General features: G+C 38.2%; 2 protein-coding genes across 5 annotated transcripts in view; both read right to left on the bottom strand.

Moving 5' to 3' along the window:
* Positions 1–971: 971 nt before the first annotated feature.
* On the bottom strand, positions 972–20,101 carry Ccnj (cyclin J). Of its 4 annotated transcripts, none has more exons than XM_047554128.1 (6): positions 19,746–20,101; positions 19,031–19,138; positions 11,002–11,212; positions 4,831–5,130; positions 4,585–4,708; positions 972–4,004 (listed from the first exon to the last, which is right to left on the bottom strand). In XM_047554128.1, the coding sequence occupies exons 2-6, from the start codon at positions 19,097–19,099 to the stop codon at positions 3,593–3,595; spliced, it is 1,116 nt and encodes a 371-aa protein (XP_047410084.1). In that variant the 5' UTR covers positions 19,100–19,138; positions 19,746–20,101; the 3' UTR covers positions 972–3,592. The 4 variants fall into 4 exon arrangements, with proteins under 4 accessions (XP_047410084.1, XP_047410083.1, XP_047410085.1 ...); XM_047554127.1 differs by having other exon boundaries at positions 4,585–4,744; positions 19,746–20,098; XM_047554129.1 differs by lacking the exon at positions 19,746–20,101 and adding an exon at positions 15,919–16,021 and having other exon boundaries at positions 4,585–4,744; positions 19,031–19,113.
* Positions 20,102–23,871: 3,770 nt separating this feature from the next.
* Positions 23,872–26,125, bottom strand: part of Cc2d2b (coiled-coil and C2 domain containing 2B) — a 92,091-nt gene continuing 89,837 nt past the window's right edge. The window contains exon 34 of the mRNA XM_047554393.1: positions 23,872–24,978. Coding sequence (XP_047410349.1) covers positions 24,790–24,978 — 189 coding nt within the window. The 3' untranslated portion in view covers positions 23,872–24,789. The remainder of the gene's footprint in view (positions 24,979–26,125) is intronic.

The raw sequence follows: 26,125 nt of genomic DNA, 5'->3' as shown, positions 1-26,125 counted from the left end.
CCTGATCTTTATGCTGTCAATGATTGTACTTGAGTGATTCCTAAACCAAGCATGAAACTGAGTTCCACACACCATTCTAATTGCCTCCAGTGTGCTAGTCATATTTATTTACCTACATGTAAGCTGCTTAGGGTTGGAGAGGACAAGTCTCACAGTATGTTTGAGAAGCAGTCACCTTGTCATGTAGGGTACAGAATCACTTCAGTGCAAAGCTTGACCTGTTTTGGAATGCTTACTGCTCTTTTTTCCCCCCTCTTAAATTCAGCCCTAAAGAACACTACTGCATGTTAACTCTTGAGAGCTATTGTTAAACCCTGGCAATATGCCAGAGTAAGTGACAATTCTTACAGGACCAAGTTTAAAAATGTTTAGGGAGTGTAAATCCCTAATCCATTTGTACAAACCTGTTAAGATTTTACTTTTTAAAATAAATTCCATCTGCTAAGATTTAAGTTAGATTAAGTAGCAAATATTTACACCCAGATAAATAGACCCTTACAGTTAACTGTCACCTCTCACACCCTTGATCATTTGTATCCATATTTTTCCTAGAGTATTCTGAAACTTGCATCATTCTGTAATAAATTAGGATCTGCAGTACTAATTTTAAGATCAAAAGGCAACAGTGGGGGCTGAGGCTGTAGCTCAGTGGTAGAGTGCCTGCCTAGCATGTGTGAAGTACTGGGTTATAATCTCAGGACCACGTATAAATAAAGGGTCCTTCTACAACGAAAAATATTTTATTTTAAAAAGGCAACAGTGGTGTCCAATAAATATACTTTTGTGGGTTTCAATGCTCAGGATGGAATACATGACGGATAAATTTTTCCCACCACTGTAGCTATAGCCCATATCTGAATGACTCAGTAAATCGTGATTCTAAGTCTGACTTGTACAAAGACATGGCTCAATGAAGCTGCAAATTACAATTCTGTATTTAAAACAAAAACACCAAAGCCATTTTAGTGAAAACTAGTTTTATTTTAAAATTAAGTGCATAGCACTCATCTAATTCCACTGGTGTAGAGTTTAGCACCATGCTTGCTATTTGCAATTAATATCATAACACAGATACATTTTGGTTTGCAGTCTGTACTTGAGTAGTGTTTATTTAGTGGACTTTGGTAAAGCCCTTGATACATATTAATCTCTTCACAGTACACATTAATGATGGTCCAGTAATCTCAAAACAAAAACAACAAAAACAAAACAAACCCCCCCCAAACAACAAAAAAACCCGAACAACTTTAAAGACTAATCAATCAATAAATTAAACAAAACAAAACCCACACAACTCCCCCACCCAAACCCCTCCCAAAGCTAACACTTGTGAGTTGTATTTATAATGAAACCTAATGTTTTAAAAACAGTTCTGGTTTTCCAGCCAACCCACCCACCCTGGGTATGCAGCAATAGTAATCAATTATTTTATTCTCTCCCCCCCCAGATTAATCCAGTGTTCTTTAGCTTTTTTAAATATAAATTGGGAAAAGTGTTAATAAGCTTTTAAAAAAGGCATATTCGTCTATAACAAGAATGACATATAAACCAATCAATAAAAGCATTTGACGACATTAAATCACCACAGGCACTGGTTGTTGTTTCAAGTCAGGATCTCTATCCCAATATCTTACATTCATAGCATTACTGAGGTAGTTAAAATACTGAAAATTGGACTCCAGGTTGCTGGGTTTGTGAATGTGAAAGACATATTATTATCTTTTGAAAGTATTTTCCCCCAAATAATTCAAGTTTTCTTAAGGTAAGAACTACTAAACCTGCTCTAATTAGCAGCCTTTTTAGAGGAAAAGTGATGACACTTTCAGAAAGCAATTTCCATGCTTGAAAACTGCCATGAGCGAGTGTTCTTACCTGAGTGGTTTTTTATTTACCAGACTAATAAATGCACATCATGCCTGATGTACTCTAAATATAAAAGTTATTTTCCTTTTAAGGAAAGGACATTTCTCTAAGAATTCATGCTGGCAGATGCCACCCACCCACACTCAACTACTGGAGCCATCTGGATCAGTCCACTGCCGTGTTAGCCCCTTCCCTTCCTCACAAAGGCCACTGGCTTGATTACTGAGACTCCTGCTGCATACCCACAACATCGTTATGTTTGTCTTCAATGCACATTGTGGCGGTTGCATATCTGCCATGCAGATGCCCCTCTATTCAAGTGCTATCTTTAAAAAAACACAAATAGACACACCTTAATAATTTTTAAACCAGAAAGCATCCCTCCACCAAATCTCTCTTCTCCCACTGATAAGAGAGCAATGTATACAGTTTATCAGTTATTACTTTTTTTTAAAACTTTTTAAGTTTATTCCCTCAAAACGTTTTCTCCCAAGTTGCCCTTGCTAACATGACTATTATGTATTTTCACTCATTATCAGTACAGTGAAATATGCCAGGGCAGTTGTGGGCCCAATGTAATGAAAGCAGCTACTGAAATTTAATAATCTGTACACTTGCCTGTTTAGACCAACTAGCTGGATTCCATGGTTGCTTATAAAACCTGTCTTCCACACAACAAAGTGCTGCGCTAGCACAACCTGAGTACTACCCTGGCCACCCTCCACGCCAAAATAAATCTACGGGACTTTATTCTAGTACTGATATTTTACAGTTATGTCTTCCCTTGAAAAAAACTTTTAAGAGTATTATCAAATCTGAATATAAATCATTGATTGCACTGAGAAATGCAAAACCTGTATACATATTATGAATCATAGGAACCACCACTTCATTCATTCTGTGCTACAATATTATGTTCTCATTGGAAAACACATTCTAGCATAGGAGTATTTAACCTATGTTATAAAGGTAGTTCACACTATAACATTACCAAAGCATGTTGCATTACAGTTAAATGTTTCCAAGTAGTACAAATTCCCTGAGTTAATGTGTTTTAATTTTAAAGGTTTGAGGCTGATCACTTAGGGGAAAAAACTAGCAAGTAATCAAACAAAAATTATGACCATGATTTCAAGACATGGGATCTACTCCACCCCTAAATTTAGTACATAAATTCAGATACCTATATTATTTATGATAGGAAGTTATATTGAATCATCTGAAAAAAAATTTTACTGCACAGATTGGTATAGCATATCAATTCACGAGTTTAACCTTAGAAATTAATCTGTAGGTAAAAAAGAAAACTCAAAACTGCAGAATAAACAAAGGATCTCTTCAAAAATTAATACTGTAACTTTCCTTCATAAAAGACGGTTTGGCAAGTCCACAGATAATCATTATAGTCTTTGACATATAAACCAACTTAAGGCCCAGAGCCTACCACAGGTCAAACCTCAATATGGCAAATTGGAGTCTGTCCAAATTTTTTGTTGAACTGAAAATATGTGAAATAAATTGGACCATCAGCCAGGCTTGAACATATCTGTCATACAGGATTTGACACACACTGTTAAGTGTTTGCTTAGTCCTCCTAGATATTCATGGTGCACTGAAAGGGATGTTCAGTCTTCTGGCAGATCCCTTTCCTTCTGAAGAGAAGTTTAAAGTTTGCCCCAGAGCTTCAAGTCACAAGACAGTCTGGGTTGGTCACTGCCTTTGTATATAATCACCTTTCAAAGCATGGGGTAATACAAGGATAATGTTCATTTATCTGGTAACTCCGGTTATAAGAAACACTCAGACAGGGTTTAACTTCTACTGGTATTGCTAGGGACATCCCAACACCAGTTTGTACGTGCCCAAGGCCCTGAACACTAGTTTGGAAGCCAGTGGGACATGTCTGTAGTGTGTAAGACGAGGTGTGTGTGGTAGATACGATCTGCTGACAGCTTGGTTGTTCCGATACAGGATGGCGATACTGCAGTGAGGTCTGCTGAGTCTGAGGGAGATACTGAGGTTGCTGAAAATGAACCGGCCGTGAGGGCTGGGAGGCTGTCTGGAACACACCTAGTTGTGCTGACTGAGGGCCTGCCTGTCCTCTCTGTTTGTTTGCTTCTTTTACATCATTATCATGAGCACTGAAACATGGAGGGAAAAGGAAACAATAACATTACTTGAGAAGAATCTGCTAGGAACTCTCACCCCTACCTCTTCAATGGCTCACTCCATCAAATGCTACCACTACACAGGCAGCAGTCATTGCACCATAATTCCCAACAGCAAGATCTTCCCTGTACCCTCCTAAGGCTATTTCCAACTTGGGAGGTATGTCCAAAATAGGCACTTAATGGTGGCTGCAACTTCAGTAACATCCTGGTGAGCCCAAAAATTTAAAGATGTGGAAAAATAAAAATGGGGCAAGATTTACTTGGACTGATCTCACCAGTAATGGCCTACAGACATTCAAGAGCAGCTCCTTTCCCTATCCTGTACCTAGAACCACAGTAGCAAGGGTAACTTCTACCTCATTAGAGGCCAAAAGGAGCTCCCCTTTTACAGAGTCCTTCTCATACAGTGGCTTGTTCTCATGGCAGTAAGCAGCTGCCAGAAGCAAGTCTCCTAAGAGTTGTGTGCCTTTGAGAACTTGTTTCTTGGGTACCTTACACATGAACAAAAATGTTAATGAGAAATTATGAACCTAAGAATAAAAAGGCTTACATCAACAGTCGTTCAATACACTGCACTAAGAAATCCCAGGAGTAAGCAGTAAGACGATGTAGTCTTGTAGGCCACGTGGGAGAAAGACGAAGTATAATCCTCGAAGAAGCCACACATGCAGCAGCTACTAAAGAAGGTGCATAATTTAGAAAGGCATAATCTGTGGAGACACCAAAAATGAACTTAAGCAACAGAATACCAAGTTACAAGCATACAAGTCACTTACTGGCAGCCATAACAACTCACCTTGCAGAGATACTTCCAGGAAGTAATCTGCATATTTGGCCATGTAGAGTTTTGTTTTTTCCAAGCAAATCATTGGCCAGCCATCATGAAGATCTGTTTCATGTACTGCTTCAGACAGATAATACTCGATAAAATGGGCAGCTGTTGGAAGGCAGAGGTTCCACTGAAAGGTTTCTAATAATAATAGTTCCATATGTAGCAAATTTTGTTTTGTTAACACTAGATTCATATTAGTCATACAACCCAGGCTGTTGAGCTGCTCCAGCTTAGGCACACTATCTTCTTTTTCTTCAAATTTACCTTTTAAGAAAAGGGGAAGGGATGGAAAAAGTATTAGGTAAGTGATCATTATAGGTCTAGTCAGTTAAATGGATTTTCTCGCTTATTATCAAGATTTAGACCCAAAGATATTCTTTCCCCGACCTTACTGAGATACAACTATGCCAGAATGCTTTGGTTCTGTATTTGCATATGTACTTTCCTTCCTGGTACCACCATCTCCCATTTTCCCTATCCTCCAAAAAAAATATACATGGAACACTTTAATCTGTATTCTACTGTGTAAAAAGGAAATAGTCATATATGCCAATGAGAAAAAACAACTCAAATCTCACAAGTTGATTCTTTTCAGAAAGTTTTCTTCTTGTAGGCAGGTGATGGTTGGTGAAAGAAAATTATTTTAGAGTAGAGTTTAAAGGACTTAATGTCAAAGCTTTATCTGAAATAAAAAAGTCAAGCTCAAGTGTTTCATTTTGGCATATTTTCAGCATAATGTCAATTCCAGAAAGAGATAAGAGATTGAGGTGGGGGACTGGGGGAATGTCTGGCAAGCGTTATCATTCCACAAAAAATATCATCTCTCCTCTTCCAAATTAAAAAAAAAAAAAAAAAAATCTAGCTAAATCTATTTTAAAAAGAGGGGAAAAGGAGATACTTTCTAACCTCTTTCATATCCCCTTATTCAAAGCAGGATAGAAGTAAAGACAACCTGATTTCATTATTCAAAGGCATTAACTTTTCAGGAAATATTCACCTACAGGGTTTTCACTATGCATAGCTGAGGAATAAGATTCCCTCCAGTCCAAGAAAAATATTTCTACAGATTATCATCTATATGTATTACCCCACACTATTCCCAAACAAGCACTTTACTACACATAAAACATGCATATTTGGTATTTCTAGAACTTATGGCTGGAGCATATTCACATACTATCAAGTACTATTAAGATTTTCCAGATGCAGCAATAGAACCAGAATTGTTTTCAAGTCTCTTTGGGTCTTTGTTCCTTGGTGATTCATAAAATAGAAATAACTAAAGCCTTCCTAACTCCCAATATTGTGTTCTATTTTACACTAATGTTTAAAAATATTTTGATATATTTCAATATTTTGATAACAATTTCAATATATTTGATTTCCTTGGAAATCTTATTTTAAGCATTTAAAAACATTTTTGGAGAAGAGCCAGAGAGACTGCCAAAGCGAGAGAAACTAGAAGTTTCCTTGTCAACTTTCTCTTCTAAAAGAGATAGGTTCGTGCCACACATTAAAGTTGCAACAACAAATAGTAGAGGCCAGGGTCACTCAATGCAGATGCTCAGTATATAGGCAACTGTATGGTAGCCAGCAAGGATTCCTTCATGATAGCCTACTCAGCACTGGGGAACAACTGCTGCTGCCTGCCTTTGGTCTTTGATTAGGCAGCAAAACTAGGGTGAGTTTTGCCTCTGATGCTAGGAGATTCTAAGTTCCCATCTTGAGAAAAACCCAAACTCAAAGGAGGAAAGACATTATCTCTTCCTGCTCCAGAAATTTAAATTGCTCTTCTCTTTAAATAAAGTTGAAGATAGAAGTTGATCCACAACTTACATAATTCAGACTCTAAAAATCCAGATAGTTCTTTCTAGTTCAAATCACATAAAGACAACTTTTGCAAGTTTAGTATAAGCTTTGTATAGTTGAAAACACCATAGTGTTTTTCCAGTATAGTTATCCAGCATCCTCTGAATAAACAAGAGGAAAACACTGTTCTCAGTGTAATATAGTGAAATTCTTGAGAAGGAAAATGACCTAGGAATTTGATTCAGGCCCTAAGGATGAATCATTAAGGCTTTCAAAGTACCCTGCCATTTGTGTAGCAGCAGTCATACTGACAATATACTTCAAAGGAACATTGTAAAAATTAATGAGTTTATTTATATCATGCTTGGAACTCCTTTGAAGAAATTAATACACCATAATTCACCATAATTCAAGGATCAAGGATGTTTCATATTATTTCCTTGAAACTTACAACATCAAAACTTAAATTGCATCTGGGAGTGTAGATCAGGGGTAGACCAGTGCTTGCTTAGCATGCACAAGGTGCTGGATTTGGTCCCTAGTAAATAAATAAATAAAATTGCATATGTTCAATTTCACATCTCAAGAAACCAGGTAGTGGGTTGGCCATTTCATTTAAAGTCAAATAAGTTGATTCAAACAAAAAATGGAAGCCAAAAGGAAGATTTATGTTTGAATTCCCAAAACTGAACCAAAGTACTGCACCAGATTTTATAGGGAAAACTACTATAATGACAGATCTCTGTATTTACATATACAAAGTATTCAATGATTATAAAAGACTTTGCATACTGATTTGCAAAGTTAAAAATAACTTGCATGTTGCATAAATAGCCACATTCAGAATTTTAATTCAGGTAAAAGAGTTTTGGAACTTTTAAATTATGCCTAGTGATATCAGTACTCAGCTTTGTGGACATTAAATGATTACAAAAGAGTATGATAACATCATTGAGTTCCTGCTTTAATATCTATAGTTTTTCTTATGCTGAATGCTATGTGTGTGTATTTAAAATCCATTTATCTATAATGCTACACACAGATTAAAAAGATCAGTTTCTTCAATTGAAAGGAAATACCAGAAGCCATGTGATTATATTGATAAAAGCCCCAAACAGGATATAAGGGCACAGGAAATTCATATCAGTTTCCCAGAAAATAAAGAATTAAGAGGCCACAGAAACAAAACACCAAGTTGTCTTTCCTTTAGAGGAAACCTACAGATCAGCCATGGAAAGCAACATTTTCAAAGCCAGCAGTGAATGGTAGATATGTAGTAGGGAAGATTTGTACACTGAATTGGGAATGGATCTGAGGAAATTCTGAGCTCTGCCAACCCCCATTCTATTTTTTTAATTCCTAAGTAGGGAAGTCATCCTTAATACATACTAAGAATCCTCACAAATTTGTAGGGCTATCAGTCTAATAGAAAAGTTGATAAAGAACAGGAAAAGGTAATTCACAGAAAAAAATTCAAAGCTCATTAAAAATTAAAATGTAAATCAAATCAACTGTGAAATATAATTTTTCCCCTAGCAGGAAGTATTAAAAAAAAAAAAGTTTTGCTAACCCACTATTGGTTTCAAGGAGAAACAAGCACTTGCTACAAATTGTTACTACTAAAAGTGTATAATTTCACTTTTGCTTCATTTTTCTCCCCCCAAGATCATTTCTAGTTACATAAGACTTTAAGCAAATTACCAGACACCTTTAATCTCCAAGACTGATTCAAAATTGTCCACGTTTCATGCTGGCCACAGAAGCCAATGGAAGTCATGCTATACTTGTGAAAAAAACAATGTGGGAATTTCCCTGGACAAACCAGGGTCTATTTTAGGATTAGCCAGGACTCTTAGAGAATAATTACAATGTCAAACCCTTTATGTTGTACTTTCTTATGTGCTTTTAAACATGTTAAAACCCCCTTGATCCTCACAAGTTTGTAAGGCAAGGCGTCTGTATTTCCATCTTATAGAGAAATAACCTGGGATGCAAGGTTGTTGAAATTCATCTTGTGGGTGATTCAAATCCAGAAAATCCATGACTATAGTCCCTGCTCTAAAACAATGCAATCAGAAATAATGTGAAGGCTCTTTTCCCTTTCTCTAATAATACATACAACAGGCAACTAGGAACTTAAGCTCCTTGAACTTACGAGCTGCTATCTGTCTTTGGCTGAACAACCTATGGTCTCCAACCTATTCCCTAACTGGAATACAACTGTCACCTGGTCCTGTCAGCTATATGCTGTCCTGTACTTTTGTACTACAGGATGCTCATCCCAAAGCAGGGAAAAGCTGGAGGAGGGTCATAACAGAGTTCAATCCTGTGAGGAGAGTAGCAGGTATCTGAATAATACTCATGATAACTAATTGAAGATCTGCCATTGGTATCCAACTGTAAGAAGGCAAGAGTGTGAGAATATAATACTGAGACTGAATTCCACAAATTTAAAACACATCAGACACTGAAAACAGGCTATTAATCTAGTCACATTAAGTCAGCCTATGAACTGTCCATGCATCATTTATTATTTCATAATCCACAAAGATGAGCTTCCCTCTTGGCCTACACCATACTTTTAAGAACTGCAGGCAGAACAGGTAAGACTTGATAGTGGTAAAATGACAGTGACAGTTATGGCAAGCAAAAAAATCACTTTTCATTAATGATCCCAAGTTTTTAAAATAACCTAACTTGCACGTCTGATTTCCAGGGTGTCTCTACTACGATCTGATCCCGTAATAACACTTTGCAGGATAATAAAAAGTCATTTATTTGTGACTTCTCACACATTGGACCTGTCAAATATGAATTTTTCCAATCTTCAAAGTCAGTGATAAAACACATACAGTACTGTACACATGATTACTTATGGGCATGAAACTTTAATTAAAAGTTAAAGGTTAATTATAAATGTACAGAGATTACCTCTCTGGCTTCTGGGTGGCAGACGGAGATGCGAGATGTGTCTGGGTCTTAGAGGGAGATAGATTAAAGGGGAAATGCAGTTATTCTGGAAATAGATAGTATTCTGCTAAGAATCTGGCTCAAGGTCCCTGGGGATAGATTTGAATAAGGAGACTGGGTGACTAGATCCAGATGAAAGATTCTAAATGCTACATTAAGCAGTTTCCACCTTAAACCACAGATGGTGGGAAGTCATCACTGTGGCTTCACATTCAGATCCTAATAAGGGATCTGAAATGACATACAAAAAGATATTCAAGGGGACAAAATAAGTAGAGGAGGTCATCAAATCATAGGAAGAATAAAGGTAGGAAAATAAAATCTGACAAAAGATTAGTACCAGAAATCATACCACAAAGGATTGCATTTGATTTTAGGTTTATTAGCAGCCACAATACAAAGATGTTTTAGAAAGAACTTTGGCGGCACATGGATAACTGTACATCAATTTGATTTCAATAAAAATACAATCATTTCTCATTACTGAAAGAAGAAAAAAAATCAATTTCAATTCCTTTATTTGTCCTTTCTCTTCACTGAAGGTACTAGCAAGCAACAAAATGAGTTATAGCAAGATATTAAGAGAAAGAGGTGGGAAAAAGTATAGCATTACCTTCTGTAAAATGGGTTTAAAAGATTAGAATTTTTTCTCAACACCTACTATATAGTTGGTCTGATGTACAAGAAAGGTTCTTCCATTTGTAGTAACTGCACATGAACTTTCAGTTCATTAAGTCATTTTGTTACATAGTCAGTAGAAAGCATTCTAACAATTTAAGAGCATGGTACTTTTACAATAGTTTCTCACCTTTAGCTCCATTGATGTTTTGAGCCAAAGAATTCTTTGTTCTGGGGAACTGTCCTGTGCATTACAGGTTGTTTAGCAGCATGCCAAGTTTCTGTGCAGCATCCCCCAACAAGTTGTAACTAAAATGCCTCCACACATTGATGAGTGTCCCCTGTGGGACAGAGTTGCTCCTGGTTGTGAATCACTGGTTTTAAACAATGGATCTCAATTGGAAAGGTACAACAGAATCATCTTTGGAATTTTTAAGAAGTTAAAAATTATCCAGGTCCCACTGTAGATTCTTACTCATTAGATCTGTGGTGGTCTAGAATTTGCATTTATATCAGAATCTTCAACATGGAGGACTTAGTCATATATTTTTTAAATACTCCAGAGTCATTTTTTCATGCCTGGTTAACAATCATTCTGCTAAAAAAGCACTTCCAACATAAACTTCCTGATAGTAGTAATGAATGGGATTTGATAATAATTCACTGAGTTCTATGTAGGTTTATTTTATCATTTAAATAATGGAGATTTCCAGTCATGTAAATCACATTTCTACTTACTTGCTAGAAGCAGACAGGAAAGCGCAACTAGATGTAGCTGCTGGATAGAGATGTCATAACGATCCATAAACAAGTCCAGCAAATAGACAGCGAGATGTCGGGCAGAAGGGCAGAGTGTGAAGCGATTGCTCACAATGGCAATCAAGTCAGCAAAATACCTTCTGAGACTTAGTTGAGGGGACTGGCCTTTGTAGGAGGGCAACTTCAGCTCCTAAAGCAAGAGGAACAACACTTAGTCTGACATAATCTGTAAGAATACCCCCACATGGTTTTTCCAATATATTAGTGTTACAAGTATGTCTAAAACCCACTTTTCTTAAATGGAACATAGAAATGAAAAAAGAGAGGATAATAAATGGCATTTAAAAATTAATCTAAAATCAGACTTTTCTATTTATTCTTAACCACCTCTGATGTAACAATTTTAAGTGTTTCTTGCTTTATGGAATAGATACACTCTACAAAAGTTTTTAAAAGGAGCATCATATTTTCCCTATCAGGTGTTTTCAAAAACATATGTCCTTACCAAAAATCTAATCATACTACACACACAAACGTACACACACACCCTTGAGGAATCTCAAAGCTTTTATTTAGAAGATAACAAGGGGATATGTTCCTGGTATGCTGCACATTATATTACACTTGCAGGGATCTAGAGACCAGTACTCAACCATTAGTATTTTCTAATCTTGTGTCCTTCTTAGCAGTTTTCTCTCTCCTTTACCATTATCCCTTCATACACCTAAAGTTTTCCCCATCATCAGTTTTCAATCTTAAAACTATTATCATACCAATTAATTTTTAAAAAATTGGAAAACATATACAAGTAAAATATTTCAAGAGCATAGAGATAAATGGAGTTTACAAATTCATTTTATAGATAAACATAATATTGAAACTAAACCAACAGGTTTTATAATAGCAGGAAGTAACCTGGATATGATACCAAAAGCACAGGCAAAAAGAAAAAATATCAGTCCACAGAGTGAAAGGGCAAATGACAAGAGAAAATGTTTACAAATTATAATATCTGGCAAGAAATTAATATCCAAAGAACTATTAAAATTCAATAGAAAACTAACACACTTTAAAAACGGGTAAAAGACTTAGACATTTCTCCAAAGAACATATACAAATGGCCAAGAAGCATATGAAAAGATGCTCAGCATCATTAATCATAAAGGAAATGCAAATTAAAACTACTGTGAGATACCATTTCATACCTATTCGGATTACTAATATTAAAAAAGGGAAGAAAAACAGAAAATAAGTATTAATGAAGATGTGGAGAAACTGGAACATATACATTACTAGTGGGAACTTATACATTACTGGAACTTATACATTATCCACATTATCAATGGCAGTTCCTCAAAAAATTAAAGAGTTAACAAATGATCCACCATTTGCATTTTTAGGTACACACAAATGAACACTCATATTCATGTTGCCATTATGTGTAATGATCAAAACATGGAAACAAACAACCCAAATGCCTACTGGCAGAAGGCTACATAAACAAATGTGGCATACACAATGAAACATTATTCAGTATTAAAAAGGAAATTCTGATAAATGCTACATGGAAGACAGTATGCTAAGTGAAATAAGTTGGATATGAAAGGATAATTATTTTATGATTCCACTTACATTAAGGATTAGAATATTCAAATTTGTAGGGGCAAAGCAGAATAGTGGTTATTACCAGGGGCAGAAGTTTGAGGGTGGGAGATTGGGAAGTTATTGGTCTATACGTATGGAGTTTCAGTTTAGGAAGATGAAAAAGTTCTAAAGGGGACAGTGGTGATAGTAGCAAAACAATGTAAATGGGGGCTGGGATTGTGGCTCAGTGGTAGAGCACTCGCCTAGCATGTGTGAGGCACTGGGTTTAATTCTCAGCATCACGTATAAATAAGTAAAAATAAAGGTCCATCAACAACTAAAAATAAATAAAAAAAAAAAACAACGTAAATGTACCTAATGTTACTGAACTGTCACTTAAAAATGGTTAACGTGGTAAGTTTTATCACAACAATACATGAAAACAGGGAAGTTACATATTAATCTAACTTAATATTCTCTAAGATGAACAGATAAAATAATCAGGTAACTCAGTAGTATATCAAAAAATGCATCACATCAGCTGTAATACTTCTCAGGAATACAAGGATGGTTTGATATTAGGAAACTATAATTCACAAAAAAAAAATACACAAATATTCACAATTATCTTGACAGAAGCCACAATAGCATCTGAAATAAAGGTGACTGGAAGAAACAGAACAGATATACTACATATCTTTAATGAAGGAATGGACTGGATGGAGGTAAAAAGGTATTGAATATAAGAGCCAGCATCTCACTTGCAGATGAAACAACAGAAGGATTACCAGGATAGTGCCTATTACTGCAACATTATCTAACATCACTCTGAGAGTACAACCAATTCAAATAGAAAAAAGTGAAGGTATGTTTATCAGAAAGGAAGAATCGAAAGTTATTTTCATGAAACAAATTATTAGTTTTCAAATGGGAGAATTGGTATGCAGAAAACTCACTGAAAATCAATAGAAAAAATAAACAGTACGATTTCAATAAGATGGCTGATTATAAAACTAATATTAAAATAGCTTTTTTGTATAATCTATTAGAAAATACAATATTTCACATGAGTTACTGTAAAAATAAAGACCAAGAATAAATATGCCAACACTGTATGAAGATAACTCTGGCTGGGTGAGGTGATGCACACCTGTAATACCAGTGACTCAGGAGGCTGAGGCAGAAGGATCCCAAGTTCAAGGCCAGCTTGGGCAACTTAGCAAGACCCTATCTCAAAATAAAAGATAAAAAGGACTAGGGATTTAGCTCAGTGGTAAAGCATCCATGGGTTCAATCCCTAATATGAAAAGAAAAGATAAAAATGATAGGTATGAAAGACTTACATGGAAAGACATTCTTCTTTTCTTGGACAGGATAAAATATAAATGAAAATAATGGCATTTCAAATAAGAGGGGAATAGATACATTTAATAAATATTTCTGTCAAACATGACAAAGAACTAATTCTTACTATTTAGAGAACTCTTACAAATCAGTGAGAAAAAGTAACATATGATTAGAAAGTTCATAGGAAAAATACAACAGGACCAAAACTATGTAAAAAGATGCTAGATCTTATTCAAATTTAAAACATTATGCAGTGTTTCACTTACTAGATAAGGTTTTATCAATTTTTGTTTATGCTATCAAGAGAGGAAATAGTAGCTTTCACATACTATTGACTGGATTGACAACAGATACAATCTATTGGAGGGTAATATGTAATATAGATAATGTTTTTTAAAAATGCAGATACTCTTTAACTTAAAAACCCTAATTCCAGGAATATACCCTATATAAAAAGGAGTCCTTCTGCAGCTGTTTGTAATAGCAAAATAGAGCAAAAAAAGTTTGATCCCAACAACCACAATGAAGCTCCAGAAAATTATGCTGAGTTTAAAAAGTTAATCCTGAAAGGTCACATATTTTATGACTCCATTTATGTAACATTCTTGAAATGACAAAACTATAGAAAAGAACAGATTGGTGGTTGTCAGGGGTTAAGAGAGGGCATGAGATGAGAGAGAGAGGGGTAATGAATTTTATAAAAGGGCAACATAAGAGATATCCTTGTTTGTTTGTTTTTTGTGGTGCTGGGGATTGAACCCAGGGCCTTGTGCTTGTGAGGCAAGCACTCTATCGCCTGAGCTATATCCCCAGCAAGAGATATCCTTGTGATGATGAAAAATATTCTGCTTCTTGGCTACGTCAACCTAAATAACCTGGTTGTGACAGAAGATTATAGTTTTTCAAGAAGTCATAACTGGGGGTAACTGGGTAACGGTTATAGGGGATCTCCCTATACTACAACTGCCTAGGAATCGACAATAATCTCAAAATAAAAAGCTTAATTTTTAAAAAAAAATTTGATGTCTATCAATAGGGAACTAGTTAAATAAACTATTGGATGTTGATGCAATGTAGCATTTAAAATAAAGGACAGTAGACCTAGATGGGTTGATGTGGAAAAATCTGGTAAATTGGGGGTGGTATGGGAGGAAGGTATAGAATAATGGATATATATACTATGACCTCTGTAGGAAAAACAAAATATATTTTCAGATATACTGATTTACTAGATATCCTCAAGGAAAAAGAACCTTAAGAGGATCAAGGAATAGTAGCGATTAGAAGAGCCCCATTTTAAACCTTCCTAAGTTCTCCAGAGTTTTGGTTTTTTTGCTTTTTTTTTTTTTTTTTTAACCATGTGCATCACTTAAAAGGTTTTTAAAAAAATTTTAACAGGGATTACTTGAGTGACAGGCTAACAAGTCATTTTGTTTTTAATTTATGTACAAGTATAAGGGTGGCATGGCGGTGGCACATGCTTGTAATACCAGCAACTCCAGAGGGAGTCAGCAGGTGGACTGATGGCAAGCTCAAGGCCAGCCTTGACAATTTATGAAGATCTTGTCTCCAAGTTAAACAGAAAAAAGGGATAGGGATGTAGCTCAGTGGTAGAGCATTTGCCTAACATGTGGGAAGCCCTGGGTTCAATCCCCGACAAGAAAATTTGCATTTTTAAGGTATTGCTTAAGAAGACAAGGAAAGCTGGGTATGGTAGTACATAATTGTAATCACAGTGACACAGGAGGCTAGGGCAGGAAGATTGCAAGTTCAAGGCCAGACCGAGTAACTTCACAAGACCCTTTCTCAAAATAAAAATTAAAAAGAGCATGGGGTAATAACAACAACATAAACAAACACTATTGAAAAAAATTTTTTCTTAATAAAAGGAACAGGTTGATTCTTCCTTTCTCCTTCACTATTTCTATAGATCTTTAGAATGGTGTAAATGAGTTGCAAATTTACCTTTCTTTGCTGCCATCATGTGACATTTATTGAGAATCTCCCTTGTGGCAGGCACTGTGCTAACCCCAGGAGAAAAGCTGGAAAAACAGTCTCAAGTCTCTCTCTAGCAGGTGAATCAAAATACAGAGATCATTATAATACAATATTTTAATCACACAGTATTATGAGTACACTGAGAAAGGCTAACTCGGCTCAAGGGATGGGAAATTGGGAAAAAGTAAAGTCAGGGTAGGTTTTCTGGAAAAGACACACTAGAAAACATCTTCGAAATGCTAGAGGCTTTATTATTAACAATGTTAACCTTACAAACTTAAAAAAAATGTCAGGAGGGACTCTGGATGTAGCTCAGTAGCACAGTGTTTGCCAAATACACGTAAGGATTTAGGCTGGATCCCTAGCACTGAGCAAAAAGTAAATAATTAAATAAATAAGGAACCCTAAGGGCCATCAAAAGACAATTTTAAATAATGTGTCTAATACATTCTCTTTAAGTTTTTTTAAATGGTAAAAGTGTGAGTGTTTACCACATGACTGGTAAGAGTCTGTTCTTATCCAGGTCCTGCAGTTATAATAGTAAGAGAAAATGACTATGCTCTTCTCAACGTAGAGGTTTCCTCGCTGTCTATTCTCAACCCTCCAGAAACGAACACTCTTGTTCCTGCTTCTCAGGAACCCACAGGTAAAAAGCACAGAAAAGCCTGAATATATCATCCCATCTGCAGTTTCAAGTGCTCAATAGCTTACCACCCCAAATGCCATTCCCTTCCCAGTCAGGATGGAAATACAGGCCTAAAAGAATACTCAGAACTTTAACTACTATTCTGTGAAGTAAATATTTTCTAAATGTTTCTCACAAAGCTATAGTTGTTCTCATCTGCCATTAAGTCTTCTAAAAATTCTATGACACTGAATGCAGCAAGAGGATAAGAAGGAAAGGAGACATAAGCATCTAAGGAGATAGGATGCTTTGCAGGTTTTTTTGAGTGGTAAATTGTGTTTTATAAAAACTGTATAGTTGGCATTTGAGGTTGAAGAGGATTTTTAGTCATTGTATTTTCACTCTAGAAGAAACAATGCTGGTCACACTGATTATTTCTCCACAAACCTTGGGCCTTCCACAGTATCCAAATGGCAATTCTCCAAAGAAAGACGTAAATCTGGATGTTCTGACTTATGAAAAAGATTGGATTCTATGAAGGTGGGATGTCTGTGTTACTCATTGTTACTGCTCTAACACCTGGTACCTAGTACATACTAAGTACACAACACGTTCAGTACAACAAACAGATGACTATCCAACTAAATCATCAATTAACAGCCTGAAATTAACATGTCTTTTCTATAATAAAAGTTCATTTTAACTTCCTTGACTTCAACACAGATGCCACAGATGGCTCAAGACACCTTCAGTGGTATTCCTTCAGACCCTGTGCTACCTTGTCCTGTGATAGTTCATGAGCAACTTGAGTGCAGGGCAGTCTTTCTTTGGCTCCTTCAGAAACTAATGCACAAAAGCATTCAACAAACCTAGATTAAAAAAAAAAAAAAAAATCTACCTCTAAATTCAACTGACAAAATTAACTCAGATAATTACTCAGGATTAAAATTATCTACACATTCCCCAGTACCGCAAAAAAAAAAAAAAAAAAAAAAAAAAAAATTATCTACACATAAAATATAAGAGTTGAAAACCAAGGGGTATCACCAACAAAAATCTTTAAAAAGTTTTGTGTCAATTAAAAAATATGTGTCATTTACAAATTATTAATTTCACCACATATGAAAGGTATTAAAAGTCTAACCCTTAGAAAAGCACACTTCCAACGAAAAGATGACATCTGCCAAAAGGAAAAAAATCAAAAGTGTATCCAATTTTCAAAGTGGAAAACCTGCAACTCTTTTCCTAACACTCTAGAGAACCATTCCATAGTTGGAACTTTTATGAAGTAAAAATGCTCTCATAGGGGGCTGAGTTGTATTCAAGGTAAAGGGTTGAACATCAGAAGTAGTATACAGCATTTAGAAATCTAGAGCTTTAAAAAAGTGCAATTTTAAGAATTTAAGTCAATTAGATTTTTCCAATCTACTGGACGTGGTCAGGAACTTAAGACACAAGTTTATTACCATCCCAGAATCTCTCAACTCCAAAGATCAGAATCCCCTTTATTAAAGAGTCAGCTGTTTTCCTTCTCAATTTAGTTTTATCCAAAGTGAAAGTGAGTTAAGCCAGAGATCATTTTGGATCTGGTTTCTCTTCTGGTTATCAGAAAGACAGAGCTGTTCTATTAATCCGTTTTGTGACATGCAGAGTAAAGTTGTTACTTAAGAGAGATACACAGATTTTTGTGCCCAGAAAAGTGTATTTTTTTCAATATCTATTAAGTATATTAGGTCTTTCTACCTTTAATATTAAGCCTTTTTGAACAGTCCCAAATCTTAAGAGGCAAGTAATAATAACAGTTTTTACTTGGGTTTACTATATGCCAAGCATTAAGTCCCTATAGAGTCCTAATTTATTTAAATTTCACAATTATCCCATAAGGTATTTCTACTGTTATTGTTGTTATTAAGGTACTGGGAATCACCCAGGACCTCACTCATGCTAGTAGGCAAGTGCTCTACAACTGAACTATATCTCCAACCCCACATTCTACTATGATTATTCCTCACTTCACATTTGAGCAAACTAAAAACCAGAAAACTAACGAGCCCAATATTTCACAGCAAGTTAGAGGAAAGGCTGGGAAATTTAGATATGGACAAACGCGACTTAACAACAGCTGCATGCAGTACCAACTATAGAACAAGGCAGGCTGCTTTGCCCAATAAAAAATTCAGAGAATAAGTATTTTAAAATACAAGATCAAATCCAGGGTCCACCTCGAAACAAGAACATCGAATGTCCCTGTTCACTTTTCCTCTCCTAAGCCCTCTCATCATTTAAGTTGCAGGTTCTTCCGATATAACCCAGGGACCAAAAGAACTTAATTAACCATGAGCAAATAAGCGAACTCGCGTTTTCTGGTCTGGAAGATCTGAACTTTCCGGGGAGCTGAGGTCCACTGTAACTGGCCCAAGACCCCCGAATGGCAAGGCTGAGAATCAGGGTTACCTTGTACCGAAGCGCTTGGTGAATATCAGCAGCCAGTTGTCCTCGCCACCACTGCCCCTCCAGCTCCATGGGACCCCGCGGCGCGCCTAGCCAGACGCGGCAACTTGTCTGGAAGACACGCCCAGATGCGGTCACCGCCAACAACTTCCCCCACGACCCTCCGCGCTCCCTCCCTGAGGGGTGTGACCTCGGCCACACTGTGTGGCTGTTCATCTTCACCTGACTCGTCCTAAGCCGGGCACCCGCCCCAAACAGTTCCCAGACGCCACATGTAAGGCCCGGTCTGTGCACTCAGGAGGAGCTGGTTTATTTAGGGAGCTGCCCAACTAGACTCCGGACAAGAGGGGGATCGACTCGCACCCTGACCGCCAACGCGCGGACCAGACTGCAAGCGGGGCAAGAGCGGGAGGGGGCGGCCCGCCTTCGGACTCCCGGAGTCCGGGGTTGGAACTCCCCGGCCGGCCCCGGGTAGACCTGACACCAGTCTCAGGCCCGCTGGGGCGAAAAGTTCCCACCGAGAGGCCGGGGGCGAACGTCTGCCTGTCCCCAGCCCCGCCGCAGAATGCCGGGCGCTCGCTCCTCCCCGAGATCTGAGGGACCGCGCGGCCCCCGAAAGGCGAACAAAAGGCCGGGCCGGCCAGGATCCGCGCCTCGCCCCCGGGACCGGTGCCCGCGCCCAGCCCAGGCCTGCTCGGCCGCACCGCGGCTCTCTTACCCGGAACCGCGGCCTTCACAGCCCCAGTCCCGCCGGCGTGCGGGGGACGCCGGCCCCGCTCATGCTGCGGACAGTCGGCAGCGATGCGCCGGCCTCAGCTCGGGCCCAGCGCCGGGGCGCTCGCGCCGCCCATTGTTAAAGGACCGGCGGGCGGCTCCGCGTACAAAGCCAGCGCGGGGGCACATGCAGTCCGCACTGCCAATCTCGTCTCGCGATACAGCGAGGTCGCCCCCCAGCCGACCAATCGGCGGCCCGGCCGGGTCCAGGTGCAGCGCCTGGCTACGGCCCCGCTGTTTTGCGGCTACCGCCTGGGTGCTCGCAGCATCCCCGGCCGCAGTGCGCGTCCTTGTGCTTTGGTCTCCGAGCTTCTCCATCACCTTCCGCGAAACCCGGCTGAAAGCGGACCCGGGTCGGTAGAGAGCGCCCGAGAAATTCTAATGCTGATCATTAGGTGGCCTATCTGGTTAGGCCACTCACCTGCTGAGAACCTTCAGCGCCTCCGCTGCAAGCGGAAGAAAGTTCCGACGGCTTATCCTCGCGATTAAAACCCTTCACAATACGAATTCAATGGGCCTTATCTCAGATTGCAACAGCCCACACATCCTAGGAGATGCTTCGGATCATCAGGCCTTCCAAATGGGTTTTAGCTGTTTCTGCAGCCCCCCAAGATGCTATCTCCATGAAATGCTCTACCCCAAAATCCACTCCTCTTTTAAAAACCGAATTAACCCTACCCCTCTCCTTATTTTTTTCTTTAGAGAGTCTCAAGAACTCTGAATGAAGGGAATTAACATTACCTTCAGTAACCTAGCTTGTCAAATCCATAGAGGATGTAATTAACCATCTGTGGTGGTAAATCAGGAAACTACAAAACTGGAAACACTCCAACATCAATTAAGGGATGTTGGAACTGAAATGTGATTAGCAGAAACCAAATCAAATGTTATTTTAACGTTTGGTGGACTATCACAAAAGAAGTGGATGGTCAGCTTAAGACAGAGATTCCCACTTTGATACTAGATCAGACTCAATACTAAAAATTCATGGGATCCACCACTTTTGCTTTGAATCCTTTGTCCAAAAAAGACTCAGAATGATAATTACTACTAAGTGATGAATGCACCGTCTGTAAACCTGAGGTTTGTCACAATGGCAGAAGAGCAGCAGATATATATATTAGCTACAGCCAATCATGGACAATGTTTATGCCCAAGAGAGCAGGACTCCAGGAATGACAAGAAAAGGGAAACTAAGAAGTGGAAGTTGGCATAGCCCAGCAAAAACCAGGGAGAGGCTGCCTGACACATCTCAGGAGAGGATACATCAGGATAAAATCTTGCCATTTTTAATGCCATTTAAATAGTACCTGCCTCCTCTGTTTCCAATTTATGGCTTATAAGCAACTTTATGACAATAATTTGGCTTCCAAATGACTTAAAGGTCCAGGGCCTACTTAAGAACTCCTTCAGAAAAATGGGTCACAGACTATAATCATCACTGTAATAAACAGGTTGTCTCTCAAAGTTTCTACTTTGAAGATGTTGTTCATTGGAAGACATTTGTTCAGAAATCACTTTATGTTATTTTCTAGATTTGCCTCATTCATTATAAAACTTAAGTGTTTCTTTTATTGGTTAATGTTTGTGGGCTTGTGTATGCATCCCCACTGTGATTATACATACCTACAATGCAAATTTCAGATTTATTATTATTTCTTTAGTAATTCCTTTAGCACAAGCTGGATACAAGGCATTTACTTCATTCCTAAATAAAGTCTCTGTTTTCACAAAGTTTATATTCTACTAGGTAGAGAATATAATAAATGAACAACGACAAAAACACATCACATGGTGACAAGTGTTGTGGAAAAAAAAAATAAACCGAACATGAGATTTATAATGTGACCCTGGGGGGAAATTGTTTTATACTAAGGTGAGGTGTGCAAAGGACTAAGGGAAGGGAGCATGCAGATATCTGGTGGTTGGGCATTCCAGGCAGAGGGAATGGCAAATGCACAGGCTGTCAGGAGAAAGCATGTTTGGAATGAAAATGGAGACTGCTTTATATCTGGAGAGGAGACAGGAAAGATTTCCAAGTTTAGGAAGCAGTGATCAACAAAGGTATAAAAGGATGGAAGTGAAAAAAAACAGAACATTTACATTAAGAGAAGAGGCTGGAAACTGTAGAATCCAGTGTTTCTGCAGAAGACAAGTGGATTTGGCAAGAGCTGGGGTGTGGTCAGATTTTCTGGAGAGCTTTTGTAATTCACTTAACTTTAGGCAGTGAAAAGCCACTGATTTTAAATCGCTTCCTTTTTTTAAAATGAATGCATGCAAAATATAAAATATAAAATATTCGAACAGTAGAAAACTGAATATAATGACTAGCAAATCTCCCTTACTCCCCTGATCCCAGTTCTTCCCAAAGGCAACACTATGACTGTTTTCTTTTGTACTCTTCCAGAAACAACACAGGCCTTTATAAACATGTGTATAACTCCTTTACCCCATTGTGTACCCAAATGGTAGAACTTTACACTCTATGTTGTATACCTGTTTTTGTCATACAATATATTTTGGTGAATATTACATGACTGAACATCCAGGATTCCTTTCTGTGGCTACATTATACTCTAGTGAATGTAAAGACTGGCAGCCAAAAGCCCTCCCTGTGGTTCTTGATTTGTTGTGATTTGTACTAATCTCATGGCAACTACTATTCATATCAACATCCTTGCTTAAGGCATCATCATCTCTTATTTGGACCTATGTAATAGTTTCTTAACTAGTCTTATTGTACTACTCCTATCCTTCTCCAAGACATTTGACCCTGGCATCTGGAGTGGTCATAAAAAGGCAAATTACACCTATTATATTTTTTGGGTTTTTTTGTGGTGTTGGGGATCAAGCCTAGGGCCTCACACATGCTAGGCAAAGGCTGTACCATTGTATACCCCCTAATCTGTTATGTGCTTGACAGAGGAGAGCTCCTGGGTCACTTTTCCAAACCACTTTAGCATAATGTAAACTGTTAATAATACTTTCTAGGGCTGTGATTGTAGCTCAGTGGTAGAGTGCTTACCTAGCATATGTGAGGCCCTTGGTTAGTCCTTAGCACCGCATAAATATACATATGTAAAATATATATATGTATATATATATATGTAAAATAAAAAAGAATCCTTTTCTTTTAAAACTAGGGGCTAGAGTTTGTAGGTATTTATAATCAGTTTACCAGGAAGTATTCCAGAATTCAAAATGCTATATAAGATTCTACTCCAGGTAAGATGGAAATGATAGTTATTTTTAGTGTCTACTTCACTGGACCATAGGGCACCCAGATATTTAGTCAAACATTGGACCGTGAGGGTGAGTTTGGATGAGATATGTCAGGAACATGTTGACTGTGCTGATCTCCAGCTTGTTGGCAGCAGATCTTGGCACTCAGTCACCATGATCATGTGTGCTAATTTTTCTTTCATATCTATATATTTACATTTGTATTAAATATGTATGTATACATCTACATACACATACATGCATATATATGCACACATCCTATATGCACACACATCCTATGTACACACCTGCATGAGTGCACACACACACACACACACACACATACACACACACATCCTGTTGGTTCTGTCTCTGGAGCACCCAAATACAACAGATTAAACCAACTTTTCCCTTTCCCCTGAATGTAATTTAAAAACCTGGACAGGTTAAAAAAGTAGATAATAACAGATGACTGGGGAAGACCACAATTTGAAATATCATCAAACTGGTGGTGAATTACCCTATTCTTTCTCCAGGATCCCTAGCTTGAACTTAGACATCCTGAAATTCAGAAACAGCTACCAGAGCATGGACAGAGAGAAAACACTAGAATCCCTTTAATCATGAGAAATGGCAAAGCAGCTTCCTAACGCTCACAAGTTGAGGCAATATCCTAATATCCTTCCTTCTTTTTTTCCCTTCCCTTCCCTCCCTTCTTTAGCCTCCAGGTAATCCCGTTGCCAGAATAAAATGTCCCTGCTGGAATACCAACTTTCAGGAGATGAGCATTGGTAGGAAAGAATCACGTTTGTTCAAGGGCTACCAATCTTGAGAAAAGATGGGCCTTTTTATTGCCTCAAAACTCTGTCTTGAGAGGGCTCAGGACATGAAGGGCTTTTGTGGGGAGGAAAAGGTAGTTCATTGAACATGAAGTCTACATACTTGTGGGGGGTAGGAGCATCTTGGTCACACAGGGGTGTGTCTCCTTTCTTCTTCTCTGGCCAGAATGTTGCTATGGACTTTCCTACTGCTAGTCAGGAAAAATCTAAGGAAGGGCAGCTTTTCTTCAGCAAAAAAGATAAGGAGTAGTGAAATGGCAAAAGGGAGGGCAGGGGAGCAAGGGACAGTTTCAAAGGTGCTCCTGTTACATGCTGCAATAGATGTGGTGGTAGCAGCACAGCAGGGATTGCGGGGGGATGAAGAGATGCCTACAACTCAAGGGGAGCAGAGCTTCTTCTCAGGTGAGCAGTTGCAGTTGCTTTTTTTTTTTTTTTTTCCTCTTTGACCTTCCACAGCTTCACTCTGGATGTAGGTACCTAAATCAAGTGCACCAGCTTCATTCAGTAATGATGACATTCTGTAAGCCTCGGCTCTCGCTCACAGAATCACCTGGGGAACTTGTTGAAAATCATGCAGGCTCTAGAGCTCCACTCCCTGAGGTTCTGATTCAGTAGGTCTTGCATGGCATCTGAGAATCTGCATTTTCAACAAGACTGTCCAGGCAGAAGTAATGTGAGACCCACTGTAGACAGTGACACCCAACAGCCCCAATGCCCCAAGAGTCATTTTGAAAGAGGTCTCTTGCGAGGTCATCTAGACTCATCTGATAGACTTGAGGGTGGGGATTAGTTTCCGTTGTGCCCAACGGTGTAGGTAAATGAAAAACAGGATTCAGCATTTGACTGGACTTGAGCCTAAGCAGCCAAATTCCATGGTACCAGAAAAGCTTTAGTGGCTTCTGTTTTATCCTTTTCCCTTCTTTCTTTTCACCGATGTCGGGCTAAGGAAGCCAAGTAGACCCATACAGACAGTATGTTGTTTGGGTATGGGTGAATGTACACAGCTAAAGCAAATTCTGTCTGGGGAAATTCAGAAGAGTGAATTCCAGTTTGATACACGGCATCAATAACAGACTGTACATCGGTGTATCGCATCTGGATGGGAAATCCTGCAACCTGGATCAAGGACAGAACAGCACACAAACCCACATTACAATCATGGAGATAATCTGGAATTACTGGATGCAAAACAATCACAGCAGCCTCAAAGAAAGAGTAGTCATAAAATAATTGTTTTGTGGGTGCTGGTTATGTTCTAGTTTTACAGTGCTAAATGCTTCCCACACATATTTAATCCCAAAATGACTCTATGAGGTAGGTTCTATTTAACAGCCACTTTACAGATAGAGCGGAGCACGACTGGGTCTGTCTGATGACAGAAACTGCATAGTCAACTTGCAAACTGCTGACAAGAAATTACTTGGCTCTGCATATGAGGGATTTAAGTGAGCATTTTGGAGGAATTTATTCAACAATGATTATATGTATTAAGTGACTACTATGTGATAGGATAAAAGGGTTGTGGAATACAGTGCTATGTAAAATTATTTAATACAAGACATGACAGTCATATAAACCTCTTTTTTCAGCTGGAGATTGCCCACCTCAGGGGGATTTTCCTGCTCCTCAAATCTGTTCACATGTTCTTCACATGTGATTGAGTAGTGTACCACCTCTCCCTTCATTTACTAAATAAAGTACATTGTAATTATCTGCTCTCTGGTCTAACTAGCCTATAATCTCTTGAATGCACAAGATTGCATCTTTCTTGTTTACTGTCATAATTCCAGTGTCTAGTACATGCCTGACACATAGAATAAAAATAATTATTAACATTTAGTATAAAAAACACTTATCTAGGTTCTGGGTACAATATTGACTAATTTAATCCTCACAACAATCAAAAAACAGACAACTATAATTTAGATAACTTGCCCTAGTGAGTAGCTACATCAAGATTTGAACACAGGCTACAGGGTTCAGTCTAGTTTTATTATATTTGCCTATGTATTATTACATAGATAACTTTACTTAGAAACTTCATGACTTAAACCTTGGTTTGTATTTTAATATGTTCTGCTAGTCTGTTCACCCCTTTAATTCTATTAAAAACAACGTAAAACAAAAGCAACTCTCTCCCTATTCATGAATGAATAGTGCCTGCAAATCCTTCTCTGGCAGCCTAAGGACACAACTGCCAACAGTCCCTTACTTCCACCTCTCAGGAAGTTCCCCTAGGAGACATCTAGTCTATTGGATGGTA

Source organism: Sciurus carolinensis, chromosome 5, assembly GCF_902686445.1.
Source record: "Sciurus carolinensis chromosome 5, mSciCar1.2, whole genome shotgun sequence".
NCBI classification, from domain to species: domain Eukaryota; kingdom Metazoa; phylum Chordata; class Mammalia; order Rodentia; family Sciuridae; genus Sciurus; species Sciurus carolinensis.
The sequence above is the reverse complement of the archived record's forward strand: the minus strand, read 5'-3'. Positions and strand labels throughout refer to the sequence as shown.

Excerpts from the sequence above, each read along its gene's own strand:
- Ccnj (XM_047554127.1), bottom strand. The coding sequence starts at position 19,099 with ATGGAGCTGGAGGGGCAGTGGTGGCGAGGACAACTGGCTGCTGATATT. Across the intron at positions 4,745-4,830 it reads CCTGGAAGTATCTCTGCAAG|ATTATGCCTTTCTAAATTAT; the intron begins GTGAGTTGTTAT and ends GTGTCTCCACAG. Across the intron at positions 4,005-4,584 it reads TGTATTGAACGACTGTTGAT|TGCTCATGATAATGATGTAA; the intron begins GTAAGCCTTTTT and ends TCCATGTTTCAG.